At 51.7% G+C, this 17012-nt stretch overlaps 1 protein-coding gene across 1 annotated transcript in view; it reads left to right on the plus strand.

Moving 5' to 3' along the window:
• LOC113271209 (myosin-13) overlaps positions 1 to 11291 on the plus strand; it is a 48619-nt gene extending 37328 nt beyond the window's left edge. The window contains 12 exon segments of the mRNA XM_026521000.4: positions 579 to 775; positions 1143 to 1326; positions 1936 to 2101; positions 2701 to 2825; positions 3766 to 4074; positions 4155 to 4358; positions 6623 to 6748; positions 7053 to 7223; positions 9498 to 9602; positions 9688 to 9783; positions 10988 to 11056; positions 11058 to 11291. Of these exon segments, the coding sequence (XP_026376785.3) occupies positions 579 to 775; positions 1143 to 1326; positions 1936 to 2101; positions 2701 to 2825; positions 3766 to 4074; positions 4155 to 4358; positions 6623 to 6748; positions 7053 to 7223; positions 9498 to 9602; positions 9688 to 9783; positions 10988 to 11056; positions 11058 to 11291 (1986 nt within the window).
• Positions 11292 to 17012: the final 5721 nt, after the last annotated feature.

A 17012-nucleotide genomic window follows, 5' to 3' on the forward strand; every position in this document is an offset into this window, starting at 1 on the left:
GGAGTGGGAGAGGAAGAAGCAGGCTCATAGCGGAGGAGCCCGATGTGGGGCTCGATCCCATAACGCCGGGATCACGCCCTGAGCCGAAGGCAGACGCTTAACCGCTGTGCCACCCAGGCGCCCCGAAATTGATCCCCTTTCTAATTCTGTTTCGATTCTTCTGCTTACATAAGGAAAAGAGCTCAATTTGGGTACCAACTCTCTAGCATGCGCTCGTTTTCCTTAATCAGGCATACAGAGTGGGCTTTAGGCATGGAGACACATGGCAAGTACCTGGCGGAAAGGTGACCAGTAACACTGCTTTACCCCTATTGCATTTCTTGTTACGGCTTCCTTCTGTGTGTGGCAAATGTTAGTGCTTTTCTATTTAATGTAGTTGAATAGTTTACTTTTATTTAAAATAAGGGAGTCAACTTGACAAAAACTAAATAAAACGGGACATATGCAGATATGGCAAAGTTTGCAAAGGCAGCTGGGAAACAGCTCACGTTGGGAGATGCTGGTTTAGAGGAAAAGACCTTGGCTTGGAAACTGGCTAAGTGTCTTTGCAATCTGTCACCACCACCGTCCTCCCGCAGGCCAAGAACGCCCTGGCCCACGCCCTGCAGTCCTCCCGCCACGACTGTGACCTGTTGCGGGAACAGTATGAAGAGGAGCAGGCGGCAAAGGCCGAGCTGCAAAGGTCAATGTCCAAGGCCAACAGCGAGGTGGCCCAGTGGAGGACCAAATACGAGACGGACGCCATCCAGCGCACGGAGGAGCTGGAGGAGGCCAAGTACGGGCTCCCCGGCGACAGCAGGAGAGGTGACCCCAAGACATGAGTGAAGGGACAGAGAATTTTTCCTGCCTTGAGACACTGTCCCTTCCTCCCCAGGACTTGGAGGTTTTGTTAGGGCGTCCCTGTCCTTCCCCTGGGGCTGTCTATTCCGTCTGGGTCCCTTGGTGGCTTCCTGGTGACCTGCTTTGCCGCCAAGCACTTTACGGTTCTTCACGTTCTACTTACACCCTGTCCACGCATCCCATTCTATGTCTTGTTCTTACCCAGTTCCAGCCCCGAATAGACTGTTCATTCTCGTCTGATCTGACGGTTAGCTCTGAAATAGTCCACCTTTGCCAAGAAAAAAATTTTTTTGTTCTCTTAGGAAAAAACTGGCCCAGAGGCTCCAGGAAGCAGAGGAAAACACCGAGGCAGTGAGCTCCAAGTGTGCCTCCCTGGAGAAAACCAAGCAGAGGCTCCAGGGGGAAGTGGATGACCTGATGTTGGACTTGGAACGCACCAACACAGCCCGCGCCATCCTGGACAGGAAGCAGAGGGACCTTGATAAGGTCTGCCCCCAAAGAGTCACGGCCTCTTATGCTGGATGTGCGAGAGGCACGCACATCTGGGAGGTCCGCCGAGCAACAAGTCATAGTGTCAGCCGTTGGGTTTTGCAACGTCTCTTTGCTTTTGTGACAGTCCCTGCAAAGTGAATTTTTAGTTCAAGCTAATCCAGATTACTCTGAGATCCAAATACCTTTAAGAATACAGCAGATGGGGGCGCCTGGGTGGCACAGCGGTTAAGCGCCTGCCTTCGGCTCAGGGCGTGATCCTGGCGTTCCGGGATCGAGCCCCACATCAGGTTCCTCCGCTGTGAGCCTGCTTCTTCCTCTCCCACTCCCCCTGCTTGTGTTCCCTCTCTCGCTGGCTGTCTCTATCTCTGTCGAATAAATAAATAAATAAATCTTTAAAAAAAAAAAAAAAGAATACAGCAGATGGCCCGTAGGAACATCAGAGTCTGGAGCCCGTGATCTAGAACAGGGCCCACCCTGTTTCTTGGGTCCCCAGGATGCAAGGGTAAAAGCTTGGCATTGCTGACAGACAGCCTTTGTTTTCGTGGGCTCTCCCAGGTGCCCTGGTCCTACCTGCTGTTCACGTGTCCCTGTGTCATCTCCCAGGTCCTTGCGGAGTGGAAGCAAAAACTGGACGAGAGTCAGGCTGAGTTGGAAGCTTCTCAAAAAAGCTCCAGGTCGCTTAGCACTGAAATCTTCAAGATGCAGAACGCCTATGAGGAAGTGGTAGATCAGCTGGAGACCCTGAGGCGGGAGAATAAAAATCTGCAAGGTGAGCTCCCCTCCGCATCCCAGGTGAGCACCTGTACCCCACCCTCTTGCCTCCTGCTTCCCACTGCCCCCGCAGAACCCTCCCGTCGGCTCCGTTGACCCTGGAGCTCAGCCCTGCTAATGTCACAAACACAGTCATAGCCAAGTGTCGTCCTGGAGCACGAAGAAGTGCTCACCTCTTAAGAGAACAAGAGTGCCCGTGGATTGTGTCATGTCCTTGGGCATGCCACTAAATGCCTTAGGACCTCTGACTCCTGACGTGCAAAATCAGAGCAGATCCGATGCCCCCTAAAGCCCCTTCCAGCTCCGAAAGACTCTGATTCTGTATTCTGTACGTTGTCTCCAGAATTTTCTTCCCCGGCCCTCGCCTCGACTGTTTTATATACTTTGTGAGGTTTTAGTGTTCTTGCCACTCCTCTCTCTGCATCGTTCAGGTGAAGCCACACACCTGTGTTGTGCCAAGACCTCACCTGAAGGGCTCCACTGTTTTTTCTCCTACATAAACGTGATTGAATCCCCATCCCCAAGTTGCCAGGCAGAATGCCTCTGCTGTCAGCTGGAGCCCGATCAAACCAGCTAAATCGAGCCTGTCCTTTGCAGAAGAGATTTCCGACTTAACCGAGCAGATTGCAGAAACTGGCAAGAGCCTCCAGGAAGTGGAAAAAACCAAGAAGCAGGTGGAGCAGGAAAAGTCAGACCTCCAGATGGCCTTAGAAGAGGTGGAGGCAAGTGTCGGGGAAGGTCGGGAGGGTAGCACGCCGAAGGCAGGGCGACTGGACCAGACCTTTGGGGCTGCTTCCTGCCAGGAGGGGCGAGACTCCGTGGGGAAGAACCTCCAGCCGTCCCTGGAGAAACAGCTGTGCTGTGATTCATCTCCTGGGTGTCCTCTAGTCCATCACATTACCCCTTTTGCAAATAAATAAATGCATTCATGATGTCCTCGATGTCTTCCTTGGGAAGCAAGAAATCAATCACCAGCAATCCTGAGAGCTGGCTCAGAATTCCTCGGCTCGGGATGCCCGGTGGCTTCGTCAGTTAAGCGTCTGCCATCAGCTCAGGTCATGATCCTAAGGTCCTGGGATCGAGCCCCACATCGGGCTCCTTGCACAGTGGGGAGACTGCTTCTCTCCCTGCTTGTGCTCTCTCTGTCTCTGACAAATAAATAAAATCTTAAAAAAAAAAATAAAGAATTCCTCGGCTTTAACAGAGTCACACTCCAGATGGTCTTTGGCCACTGGGATTTCTGTAAAGTCAAAATAGGCCCAGTGTCCTGAATGTGGCCAGTGCGGGGCGGATGGTGGAGCTGTTTCTAGGGAAATTTGCATCATGAAGGATAAGGGGAGAGCGATTACCCTGTCCTTTCAGAGAATCGGGTGGCTCCTGAGTTATGGTCCCCCTTAAAAGAGCCACACCCTGTAAAGGTTTCACTAATACAAAAAGGTGCTCTGTCCCTCTCCAGACATAAAGTTGTTAAGAACAGATACAAAGTTTTAGTTAGTTTCAGGTTCATTACTAGGAGGGACATTTGCGGAGGGACATTGTTTGACCTCTACTCATCTGTAGAATGAGTAGAATAATGCTCGTTTTATCCCAACGGGGAGGAAAATGCCCGTTCAAGAAGGGCGGCTGGCCACGATCCCTCAATCCCTCCTCTGCTTTGATCAGGGTTCCCTGGAACACGAAGAGAGCAAGATCCTGCGTGTCCAACTGGAGCTGAGCCAGGTGAAATCCGAGCTTGACCGCAGGGTCACCGAGAAGGATGAAGAAATTGAGCAGCTGAAAAGAAATAGCCAGAGGGCTGCAGAGGCCATGCAGAGTGTGCTGGATGCCGAGATCCGGAGCCGGAACGATGCCCTGAGGCTGAAGAAGAAGCTAGAGGGAGACCTCAACGAGATGGAGATCCAGCTGGGCCATTCTAGCCGCCAGGTGGCAGAGACCCAGAAACACCTGCGCACGGTGCAGGGCCAGCTCAAGGTGAGCCCGCAGGCTCTGGGGAACCTGGCTGCCGCTCAGCCTGTCCGCGGCTCTGGCCTCACATCTGGCTTTCCCTGCAGGACTCCCAGCTGCACCTGGATGACGCCCTGAGGAGCAATGAGGACCTCAAGGAGCAGCTGGCCATCGTGGAGCGCAGGAATGGCCTCTTGCTGGAGGAGCTGGAGGAGATGAAGGTGGCCTTGGAGCAGACGGAGCGGACCCGCAGGCTGTCGGAGCAGGAGCTGCTGGACGCCAGCGACCGCGTGCAGCTCCTGCACTCCCAGGTGCGTCCCTCCTCCCTCCACGCGGGGCCCACCCTGGTGGGGGGAAGGCAGTACCCACACTCGCGCAGTGGAAGGGAGCACCTGCCCTTCCTCCCAGACTAGCAGTCAAGACCAAGTTGCATTAAGCTTAGTCCTTGTGGGGGGCGCTTGGTAGAGCGCACGACTCCTGATCTCCGGGTTGGTAGTTCAAGCCTCACTTTGGGGGTAGAGATGACTTAAAAATAAAATCTTAAAAAAAAAGAAGAAGAAGAAGAAGAAAGCAAAGAGGCTTAGTTCTTGGAATAACTATGCTCCAGATGGACAGATTTCTGAGCTTTCTTTAATCTGGAGATAAAAGGTCATGCACGTTGTGGGAAAATCCGAGAAAGGAAGGATGAATTATTGCATCAAGGGGCTGGAGAAGGCTTCACGGAGGAAGCAACGTCTAAGCCACAATCTTACAAATTTAGAATTGTCTTTCAAAATAATTATTTTTATCACCTTTATGAAAGTTTTTGTCTTTTAAGGAGATAGAAATTTATTGAATATATGGCAAGGGAGCAGTGAGCAGGACAGCAGAGGAGAGGCTGTCTGCCACCTTTATAAAAGTTTTATAAAAAAATTCTTTGTTACAAAATATAGAGCGTACAAGCAAACAAATAGAAGAAAAATACCAACCACAGTGTTACCATCTTGAGATCTTTCATTCCAAGCTCTTGTCGATGTCTGCAATTATTATACTTTTGTAGAACCGTGATCAATATTTTTGCAACTTCTTATTTTCATTTAACGTGTCATGAACATATTTCCACACTTTTAAATAATCTTCTATGACTATTTTTTTTTAAAGATTTATTTATTTGAGAGAGAGAGAGAACGTGCATGGGGTAAGGGGCTGAAGGAGAAATCTTCAAGCAGATTCTCTGCCAAGCGTGGACCCCCATGCAGGGCTCACCCTCACGACCCTGAGATGATGACCTGAGCCGAAAGCAAGAATCAGTCACTTAACCAACTGAGTCACCCAGGCACCCCCCATGACTATTTTTAATGGCGGAAAAGTGATGTGTTACAGTAGGGTGAAAAGGCACTTTTATTTAATCAATTCTCCATGGCTGGATGTTTTTAATTATTCCCAATAAAATTTTTACCATTAGAAAGACTTCTATGATGAACTTACTTATAATTAAGTTTTCTCATTTTCTCATTATTATTTCCTTAACATTCCTGGAAGTAAATAGATTGCTGGAAGCAGAATTTCATGGTCTAACAATAAAGACATTTGCAATGTCTTGTAACCCAGCCTTCACAAAGTGGTCTCCATTTTTATTCTCATTAGGAAAATACGTAAGAGCTCTTGCCTCAAAATTCTCAAAGACCCTAGTTATATGTCTTTTAATCCTCACCAACTTTATGGTTGGGAAACATCTCACCTTTATAATTTTGATTTTCTTGGGGCACCTGCCTCAGTGGGTAGAATATCCAACTCTTGATCTCAGGGTCATGAGTTCGAGTCCCACGTTGGGCATGGAGCCTACTTAAAAAAAATAAAAGACGGGCGCCTGGGTGGCACAGCGGTTAAGCGTCTGCCTTCGGCTCAGGGCATGATCCCGGCGTGATGGGATCGAGCCCCACATCAGGCTCCTCCGCTATGAGCCTGCTTCTTCCTCTCCCACTCCCCCTGCTTGTGTTCCCTCTCTCTCTGGCTGTCTCTATCTCTGTCGAATAAATAAATAAAATCTTAAAAGAAAAAAAATGAAATAAAATAAAATGAAGTTTTGATTACTAATGAGTCATTATTTCTTCTGGTGTATTCTGCCTGTCTTTACTTTGTGCCCTGTTTTCTTACGTGTATGATTTTTCTTTTTCATATGTTAAGGAAGAGAATGTTTTTTTCAGCAACATGCATCATGAGTGTTTTCCACTTTGTCATGTCTATAATTCTATTTATGGTGTGTTTGGATCATTAGAACTATTTCTCATTTTATATACTTACATCTTCCCATCCTTTGCTACCCACCCGACCTTCTACTGGATAATCTCTTCTTCCTCAAATATGTGAAAGTCTGCCTTTATCAGTTACTCACTTATTTATGTGCAGTTCTTGGGTCTGTTTCAAGACCTCCTGTTTAGTCAGGAAAGAAACAGTGTCTAGCAAACCCCCACCCCGGGGTGAAAAGTAAGAAATATGATTGTGATTGATTTCCTTCCCCATGCAACTTTCTCCCCCTCGATTGTTCCAGGCGTCCAAAGCTAACCTACACCTCCGGCATTTGATTTTTCTATAGAACACGAGCCTGATAAATACCAAGAAGAAATTGGAAGCGGACATAGCCCAGTGCCAGGCAGATGTGGAGAACTCCATCCAGGAGTCCAGAAACGCGGAGGAGAAGGCCAAGAAGGCCATCACGGATGTGAGCTCTGTTCCTTCTTTTCAGAGCCGGTGTTTGGAGATAGGGAAGGGGCTTCCAGGCGGGGACAAGGCAAGTAGGCTTTGTCTCTTGCTGACCTGTAGTCAGTCATGCTGGCTTCCTAGAGAGAGGGAGTTAGACGAAGCCTCAGCCAAAACCAACCAACTGGGGAGGAGACGCATCACCAAGCATGGCGGAACGAGGGAGGCAGGATTAGCACTCACAGCATTGACCTTGACAGCATCCTCTCTATACTCCTGGTCGGGATGCCAGGTGACCCACTCATACTTTCTATGAACTTCACCAGGCGGCCATGATGGCCGAGGAGCTGAAGAAGGAGCAGGACACCAGTGCCCACCTGGAGCGCATGAAGAAGAACATGGAGCAGACGGTGAAGGACCTGCAGCACCGTCTGGACGAGGCTGAGCAGCTGGCCCTGAAGGGTGGGAAGAAGCAGATCCAGAAACTGGAGAACCGGGTAGGGCATCTCGAGAAGATGCTGGCCCTCAGCGATATCCGGTTCAGCCATCCGGGGAGAGCCACAGCCCAGAAACTAGGTTGCAGGAAAGTGGGTGCGGATGGAGGGCAGGCAAGTTTAGTCTGAGGACTAGTTGCAGAGCTGTCTGTGAGCCGATAGTCCCACCTAGTCCTCCTTCACTGGTTCACTGGTCCCTACACCCCAACACACACACACACACACACACACACACCCCTGCCTTACAACACTCAGGCCCCAAGAGCTGCTAAGTGAAGACATCCTGCTTTTATAGGAATTCAGATCCGCATAAGTGAGGGGAAATGTACTTTGCACTCATAACATTACATAGTTGGTGTAAGTTACATTCTGGACCAGCCTCCGCTTTGGTGAACAATGGCCCATCCTATGTGTGAAGGCTAGAGTCTCTCTTCACCTCCCACCCCCGGCTCCCATTCGTCCCAGATTTCTCAGTTTCTCAACGCAGTCAGGCCGAGCAATGCTGGTAAGCTTCTCGCTGGCTTGCTCTGTCCTACAGGGCAGGTGACTGGCCTTCCTCCCGGCCAAAGCCCCAGGGAAATTCTAACACACCCCCCCCCCCCCCACCCCGTGCAGAGGCAGTCCTGCTTTTTTCTGTACCTGGGAGCTTACTCGTATTTGTTTTTGTTTCTTTGCTAATGGCTCCCTTTGAGCTTGGACCCCTTGCTTTTCCCTTTAGACCTAGCGTGGTTTTATTTATTTTGCAAATGGACTCCATTACCAGCTGATGTTCTGGAAAAGGGCTGTGAGGGGGAGCTTGTTAGAAGGATCTCGATTGTCCCCCGCCCCAGGGAGGAAATAGTGGAGTGGGAGGAGAAGGGGGTAAGGGGCAGGCGAAGAGAAGGAGGTGACCTCTCCCAGCAGGGAAGCGCCCCAAATGCACTCAGGCTTCAGGCCAGCCTCCAAGGATGTGGTCCCCAGCACGCGTACACCATGAATGGGAACGATTTTTGTTTTTATTTTTTTTGCCTAAAAATGACAAGGTTATAGGCATGTGAATAACAAAAGTCAACACCAGAGAGGCCCGAACTTCTTCCCCCCAAATTCTTTAAATGCTTACTTTTCATGCGTCCCAGCCCTCCTCTATTGCCGAAGTTTAGCCCATCCTCACGGATCCCTCCACTGAGGGGGGATTAGAGCCCACGCCTCCCTCCCTCCGTGATTCTTTGTTTCCTGGGCCAGCCAGCCCCCCCTCATCACATGGGAGGCACCTCGACTGGCCTCCAGACCCAGCTGCCCCCTTATCTTTAGTTCCACAGACTCATAGAGGCCGCAAGAGCATTGCCAGGAACACAGATGTTTCGAAGAACCTAGTGGTAAACAGTTTCCAAGGGCTCATAGGGGGGCGGGGGTGGGGGCACGAGGAGCATTTTTGGAACAGCGCCCAGAGTTAGCCCGTTCCACTGGCGGATTCCAAGGTTGATTTGGTGAGTCCACGAGCCCAGAGCGGCCCGCGTCTGTGGCCGCTGGGATTCGCTGTGGCTGGCCATCACATTCCCGTCTTGGCTCTCTAGATCTAGACTGTGGCATTGGGGCCACAGTTAGTGACCTGTGTCCTCGGTGGCTGTCCTGTCCCCTCAAGACTTCAGGAAAGCCAGAAGCAGCTATGAAATGAACACCACCGGCAGAGCGCTCTATCATTTAAAACACACTTGCACACGCTTTGTCTAATTTGACCCCCACGTTTGAGGCAGGAGGAACAGGAATTACAGAAATTACAGTCTCCATCCTAAACACATAGAAACTCATTCTTGGGGCAGCCACTGGCGTGCTTTGAATCAGTCAGCTGCCCCCGGGGCTTGAACACACATTGACCGTTCCTGGCCCAGGCTCTGCCCATGACCCCCCCCCCCGTGGCCTCCCTTGACCAGGAATCAGGTCCCCTGAAATGCTCACGCAGGCTTCACCTGCAGAGACGAGTCAGGGCTGAAGCTGAGGCCTCGCCAAGCTGCTGGCCCTGGAGGAAGAGGCATCCTCGGCCGAGCCCAGCCTGGTGGCCCCACTGCAGGCACCGAATGCTGCATCTAGTTCTCATTTGCACAGAACCACTGCACCAACAGTGGTGGCTCTGTGACTACAAAGTGGTTCCCGAGCCCTAGGAGGAAATACTTTTACAAACTATAATTAGGGGATCCCGAGTTCAGGGATCCCGATCCTAAAATGATCCACCCACCCATGAGTCCGTGGGGGAAGCCCGGCTGCTCTGACCCGAACGCTGGGCTCTCCCCCAAAACCCAGGTGCGGGAGTTGGAAAGCGAGCTGGATGCTGAGCAGAAGAGGGGGGCCGAGGCTCTGAAGGGGGCCCACAAGTATGAACGCAAAGTCAAGGAGCTGACATACCAGGTAGGTGTCTCCAAAGCCTCAGGGAGTGCTGGGTTGCTCCGACCCCAGCAGAAAGCACGGTGGTGGCACGGTGCTATGTTTGCAGGCCGAGGAGGACCGCAAGAACATCCTCAGGCTCCAGGACCTGGTGGACAAGCTGCAGGCCAAAGTGAAGGCTTACAAGAGGCAGGCTGAGGAGGCCGTGAGTAGGGGGACCCCCTCCCAGGAGCCCGTGCCTGCCCAAGGACCCCCAGCCCTCAGCAGGAATCTGTCCTATCACAGAGCCCGAGACAGGGGTTTTCATTTGCAGGCTACAAACTCAGGGACGCCTTCCCTCCTCCCTCCCCTGGTCTGTGTTAAACAAGGCTGGCCACCCCCCAACTGCACCCCCTCGATGCCTTCTGCCTCATTTCATGTGTCCAGCCCCCTTACTTTATCCCCCACCCCAGAACATTCTAGCCCACCCTGCTAGCCCTACCTCATCCTGATGCCCCAGCCAGCTCAGCTCACCCCACCAGCCCTCCCTGCCCTGTCAGCCTGAACTTAGACGTCCCCCCAACCCCATTCCTGGTTCACAGCATCCCATCTTGTCCTGTCCCTCATCCCCACGGCCTCCTCCTTCCCACCCTCCCTAATGGCCACCCTCCCATCCATCCTTCCTGACCTGCCCTTGGTCAAATAGACCTCAGGGATATTATTACTAGCAGAAAGCTGGGCTGGGGGGCTAAGGGGTAGGCAGAACTTTTTCTGTTACAGAAAAGGAATAGTTTGGGAAACTCTAAGTTGAACAAAGTTGAACTGGTTGCTTTGGAGGATTTCTCAGATTTTGTAGGTGACGTGTAATACACTCTTCAAAGCGGACACTTTGAAGCCATTCTAGAATACAGCTTTGCCCCCCCCCCCGCGCCGGCCCAAACCAGAGTGGAACTTGGAACCTTTTTATTGTATGCAGAGCAGCCCACAGGACTGGTATTCTGATGAACAAAATTGGGGGGACCCTGAATACATGACTGGGCAGATGGCTTCTCTCCTTGTCCTGTTTCCCTCCCTGCCAGGGGCTGGTGGTTCCCCCCTGACCACAGGAAAGCAGATCTGAGCTGGTTAAATGGGGGGGTTGGGGGGAGGGATCTGTGTCCATTGGATGAGGGTGGTCACAGCAGAACTGCCTGGGAGGGAGGGTGCCCAGGAGCCCAGCTTCTTCAAGAACCTTCGGATTGCCCTCAGTACATGGGCACAGTGGCTTGGCCACCGACAGACAATGCAGGGAGAAGGCCAGGGCAAGGGGGATTGGGCCACTGGCCTCTGACCCTCCATGTGCCTTGGGAGGATTCAGGACTTGGGTCCCAGCCAAAGAGCCCCGTTGTGGGGGGCTTCCTCAGGCCCTTGCCCCCCCACCTCCCATTCAGGAGGAGCAGGCCAACACGCAGCTGTCCAAGTGCCGGAGGGTGCAGCACGAGCTGGAGGAGGCAGAGGAAGAGAGCGGACATTGCCGAGTCCCAGGTCAACAAGCTGCGGGCCAAGAGCCGAGATGTGGGGGGCCAGGTAAGAGCAGATGTCTTCCCCAGACGTCCTGAGGCCAGGACCAAGGAAGCACCCAGGGAGAGCATGGAGGGTGTCTCTTGGTGCCTCTTCCCTGCTGCTGGCCATGCACTCACAGATGGCTACTCCTCCAGCCAGACGCCTGGTGGTTCCAGAATCATGGGGCAATGAGCATCGGGGGACAGGGGGCCAGACGCCTTGTCACCCCCATCCCTCCCTGTCCTAAAAGGCGCTGCCCAGGAAGCCCCTGCTTTTCGAGGGATTCGCCCCTCTCCAGGGGCCCCAAGGCTTTGATTTTGCGATGTGAAAGGGGAAACAATGCCATCCCTCGGTATTTTTCTGGAAGTTCCAGCCTTTCCAGGTGCTCCACGTGAAGTCAGGACACAGCCTTGCCTTGGGTTTGACTCATTTCCTGATTGCTTTTCTCCCACAGAAGCTGGAAGAATGAGGCCTTCCTGATGCCCGTTGCCATGCGACGTACTGGGAGAGGGGAGGGACGATGTTGTGAGAAATAAAGTCTCCTGGCTCCTCGTCTCTCTGCCTCTGCGTGTTCATAATCACCGTCCATCCCGCTTGCTCAGGGTGCTTTGAGAGGTTTGCCCAATCTGCTGTGCATATAAAGAAATAAGGGATGTGAGAGTGGGCCTCCTGGCTCCAAGCAGGAAAGGTGGAGAGCCAACCCACAGCCAAGTAAATCACCCGGCTTCCTTCGCACTCAAGTAAAGCCCCTTTCGGATAACCGGAGCACATTTTCCTCCTCGGAACACAGAATTGTTTCAAATTCACTTCCCCGGCTTCTCTCTCAACTTTCAGACAGGGCAGCCGGGCCCATGTAGATTAAGCCCTGTGACTGTGGTTACCCAAGGCAGGGTGGAGACGAGATGCCCAGGGTCCCGGATTCCCAGGCAGTGCTTTCTGCTAAGAACCTGCTTTTCCATCCCGTCCCTCTGAGGGCCTGTGTTGTACATCCACTGCTCCCCGTGACATCCAAACAGGGAGTAGGTGCGCCCCAATGCATTCACTCCTGGGAAACACTGGGTAGGGGGTTCGCCTGCCTTCTCCTTCCGGCTGCATTCACTCTGGAACGTGAAAGGAGCAGGTGGGCCCCGAAAGCTGTTCAGTTCTAAAGTCCAGGCTGAGGCTGGCCCAGGCGCCAAGAGAGAAGCCCCAGCTGGTTTGGGGGCTCACTCCCAGATCCTCATTAGATTATGTTGATTTGCTTACATAAAAAGGATAGAGATGTAGCAAAATGGGATACGGACAAGATTAGGAGCTAGGACTAAATCTGAGCCTCGGCCTGATCACTTCATAGCTGTAAATGCATGGCCTTGGGTTGGCCTTGGGTGGGCCACACATTCTTACTTACCTCAATGATCATGCTGACTGGGGGCATGGGCTTGGGTTCTGGCAAACCTGGATGAAATCCCAGGGCTGTCACATGCTAACTGTGTGGCCTTGGGCAAGTCACTCTTCTCTCTGCGCCCCATTTTCCTTATTCTGTAAGGTGGAGATAATAAAAATCATAGCTTCGCTGGGACAGGTGAGGGGCTGGGGTGGTGACAAAGGGTATAGGGTTTCTTTTTGGGGTAATGAAATGTTCTAAAATTGATTATGGGGGTTGGATGGGTAGCTGTGAATATACTGAAACCCACTGAACTGTATAGTATGTGAATTTTATCTCAATAAAACCAAAACTAGCTTACTCTGTACCAGGCACCAAGATAAGTACACTATCTCCAAACATCTTGGATCATCCCTTCTCTCTAGCTTTCTAGATCCAATCCTCCTTTCCATCTCATCACCAGCCCATCCCACATACTTTCGACACAGTGGGGTTGGAAGCTGAAGGCAGTTGGCAGCAGTGATGGTGGCAGGAAACAATTCTGAGGTCAGGTGACCTCATATGTCTGACATTACCATCACTGTCATCACCATCACCATCATCCCTATTGTCACCACCACCATCAGCATCATCACCATCATCACCACCACCATCACCATCAACACCATCATTACCATCATCACCACCATCAGCATCATCAGTGTCACCACCATCAGCAGCATCACCATCATCAGCATCATCAACACCATCATCACCACCACCACCATCATCAGCATCATCACCATCACCATCATCACCACCACCACCATCATCATCACCACCACCATCAGCAGCATCACCACCATCTCCATCAGCATCACCACCATCATCAGCATCATCACTATCACCATCACTACCATCATCACCATCCACCACCATCAGCAGCATCACCATCATCATCACCATCATCACCATCACCATCGTCATCACCATCACCATCACCACCATCATCACTACCACCACCATCATCATCACCACCACCATGATCATCACCACCACCATCACCATCACCACCATCATCACTACCACCACCATCATCATCACCACCACCATCATCATCACCACCACCACCATCAGCAGCATCACCATCATCATCACCACCACCATCATCACCATCATCACCATCGTCATCACCATCACCATCACCACCATCATCACTACCACCACCATCATCATCAGTGCTAAACTTTAGGACTGGAAGAGTCTATTTAGGTCCTCAATTTTATAGACAAGGAAACTGAGGTCATTCTCAAGGTCCCCAGATATCAGCCCCAGTCCAGCCCTCCCAATAGTTTCAAATACTCAGAACCATTGTGTATGTGCTGCGTGTTCACATGCTCCTTTCTCTCCCTTCCATTCGAGCCACACAGCAAATGCATCAGATCAGGCTGACATCAGTCTCATTTTCTAGCAGTGTTGCAGACAGGCTGTGGCTTGTCCAGTGTTGAGAAGATGAGATCGCAGCTCTTCAGACTCTCCGTACTGCACAGTCTCACAGTGGTGGGTTTTGCCTCTGCATAGGCATGTGATGTAATGTTAAGAGCCCTGGGTCCCAACCTGCCTGGTTCTCAGACCTGCCCCACCACAAACTAGCTTTGTGATTTGGGGCAAGTGGCTTCGTGACTATAAGCCCCAGCTGCCTCCTATAAAATGGGGGTGTAACACTGTACTTTATAGGGTTATTTTGAGAAGTAAATAAGAGGATTCAAGAAGCACCCTCGGTCTAGAGCCTGGTGCATAGTTAGCACTCTGGGAACCTGTCATCATGGTAGGAAGGGGCGAGACGTGACCTCAGGACAGCGGTGGAGCGTAACACAGGGGTCCACACACACAACAGTCTGGGGTTTGGCTGTGTCTCTAAGAGGCTTCCTCTGGTTGGAGGAGATAATATACCATGCAGTTGGGGGTCATCAAAAGAAATTACGATGGAATTCCACTCCTCTCTGACATCCCAATGAAAGCAGATCGGGACCCCATCCCCTCAAACACTCCCTAGTTCACCTGGGGCTCCCTAAAATGAAGTCACCCCCACACATCGCTGTACTTACTTGGCTCCCCTATCCCAGCTCTGGGCCCCCAGATCTCTGAGTTAGAGAGAAAGAACATTCCTCTATCCTTCCCAGTGCATGACAATGTTTCTACTACATCGGAATCCTGATCATGGCATGAAGGGATGAATGAACGAGAATCTTCCATACCTAGGCACCAAGTATGTCCTGATGAGAATAAAATAAAAATAATTTTTTAAAAAATTTCTTTTCTAAGGATCAGAAGATTGAGTTCTATTTCCCAGCGTCTCCACATTGAATTCCAGCTGGAAGCTGGACCCTCAGCCTCTTTGGTTGGGCCCCTCTGGCCCCTCTAACGCTCTGGAAAACAAGAGGGTGGCAGAAGGTGCCTTGCCTCGGGTCGCCCCTGCGGAGAGGTAGAGCGAGCAAGGGAGCAAAGCTTCTGTTCCTGTCTTGGTGCGTCATACTTTCTAGAAGTCCTTGGGAGGGTCAGGTGATGTCTCTGAGCCTCAACATGGGGCTGGAAGTCTGGGCACTACCTACCTGTGGGATGGGGTTGTTGAAAAACATTTCCAGGTGATACTGTGCCGAAGGTTTCCTCAACGTTGCAGTATTGCCCACACTGAAGGTAGCATTGCTACGGTCCCACTAGCAATGACGGCGGGGAGAATGACATGGCCGCCACCATCATTAAATTATTCTTCAGTCGTGAAGCCCAGCCACCAAGCCCTGGACAAGGGGCTCTGGGCTTTGCAGAGCAGAACATACCCCGGCCCCTTCAAAACACAGCTTTTGCTGCCACCTCCTGGCTGTGGAAAGACACACCTTTCATTATGCAAATGACCTTGAGACTGCAAGGCTACGAAAGTCTCGAGCTTTTCCGAGAATCGGAGGTGTCCTTGGGAATCGTGATTGTCTAGCTGAGCGTTCGTAGAAGGCCCCATAGATCTCCAGATGGAGGGCTAGGACCAGCCAGGCCGAGAGAGTGAACGGCACTGGCAGCAGAAGCTGGGACCACCACCAAGGGTCTGCTCCCCAGGCCCCTTCTCCTCATCCCAGGAACCTCTCACAGGCTAGAAAAGCAGTGCTGGCCCCAGGGTAGAAGGCAGTACATTTTCAGAAACAGCCCCCTGCCCCTAACAGGGGAGGTGACCAGACCCTTAATGGCTCTGGGATGAAGGTAGCCCAGGGTAGTCCCAAAAGTCAAGTTCCTTGGCCCTTTTCCTAGCCATAAGACAAAGGATCAAGGTGCCCGCGCCTCAGCGAGATGGCCAAGATTAAGACCTGTGCCATTGGACCGACCCTTCGGACCCCTCCACCTTTCTCCAGCTCCCCAAGAGGTTGAAAGTTTCCTTGCCCTCTGGCTTGTGAGTGGGTCCAGCTAATGGGGAGCTGAGATAGAAAAACAGAAGGAAGGAGGAGAGCGAGGCCAGGGGTGTTTGTGACTTGCAGGCAAAGGTCCCATTTCCTAGCAGACGTGCGACTCCCCCCAGCCGTCTCTGTCCCCATCTCCAGTAACGGGTCCTCACCCCCACTGCTTGCACATTCAGGTCCAGGGTCATGGAGCCCTGAGGTATCAGACCTGGAGTCTGGCCGCAGCCCTGCTGTTTCCCGGTACCCGACCACAACTTTGGCAGGTCCATCTCCCGCAAACACTCCTCACATTATGCAGATCTGGGTGTGGCATCTATTTCCTGCTGAACCTGATGCAAGCCCCCCCGCGCCCCCCCCCCCCGCACATCTATTTCAGGGCTCCATGGCCCTCCTATGGAACAGGACCAGCAGACCATGCCAAGTTAAGAGGCACTGGCCAAGAAGAGGATGCAAAACAACCAAATCATTTATTCGGGGTCTTCAGGATTGAAATCCGGGAGGCAGCCAGTTTACCGGAATCCAAATTACAAGCAGGGAGTACAGGCTTATAAAGGCAACAATCACAAGAAGACATGGGTTATTTCGAAAGGATTATGATTGGCACTGACAGAGTTAAACTGACTATTGGCTATTCAGCGAACAGATGCTACATTATCTCAATTCCAGTGGGAAGTAGAAGGATGTGTTCCAGGAGGTAGCGGAGGTGCAATTCACAAGTTGCAATTGACAAAAGTCAAAAGTCCGCTGTGTTCCAAAAATTGAAACAGGAGGTGCAGGCAGACCTCCTTCCTCATCATCCCCCCACCTCCCCACCCTATCCTGAATGGCTCCCTTAGAGGTGGTTACTGCACTTTGGAGTCTCCTTTCAACAGACCACGACCTGGCTGCACTTTGCAGACGTCTCTGGGTCACGAATCCCAACCAAATAGCTAATTACACCTTCAATTTCATGGCATGCTTCAGCCTGGACAGAGCTTCACCAAAATCAAGCTTTTACGATTGCTTCCAGGTCCGTTTCTTTAAACTGGAACTCACATGCCTGCATAGCTCTTGAACCCAGTCCTTTCTTCTGGGATCCAGGGGCCACCAGTGGTGTCCTGGAACCAGCTCATATCAGCTCGCAAGAGC

The sequence above is a fragment of the Ursus arctos genome, unplaced genomic scaffold, assembly GCF_023065955.2.
Source record: "Ursus arctos isolate Adak ecotype North America unplaced genomic scaffold, UrsArc2.0 scaffold_14, whole genome shotgun sequence".
Classification (NCBI taxonomy): domain Eukaryota; kingdom Metazoa; phylum Chordata; class Mammalia; order Carnivora; family Ursidae; genus Ursus; species Ursus arctos.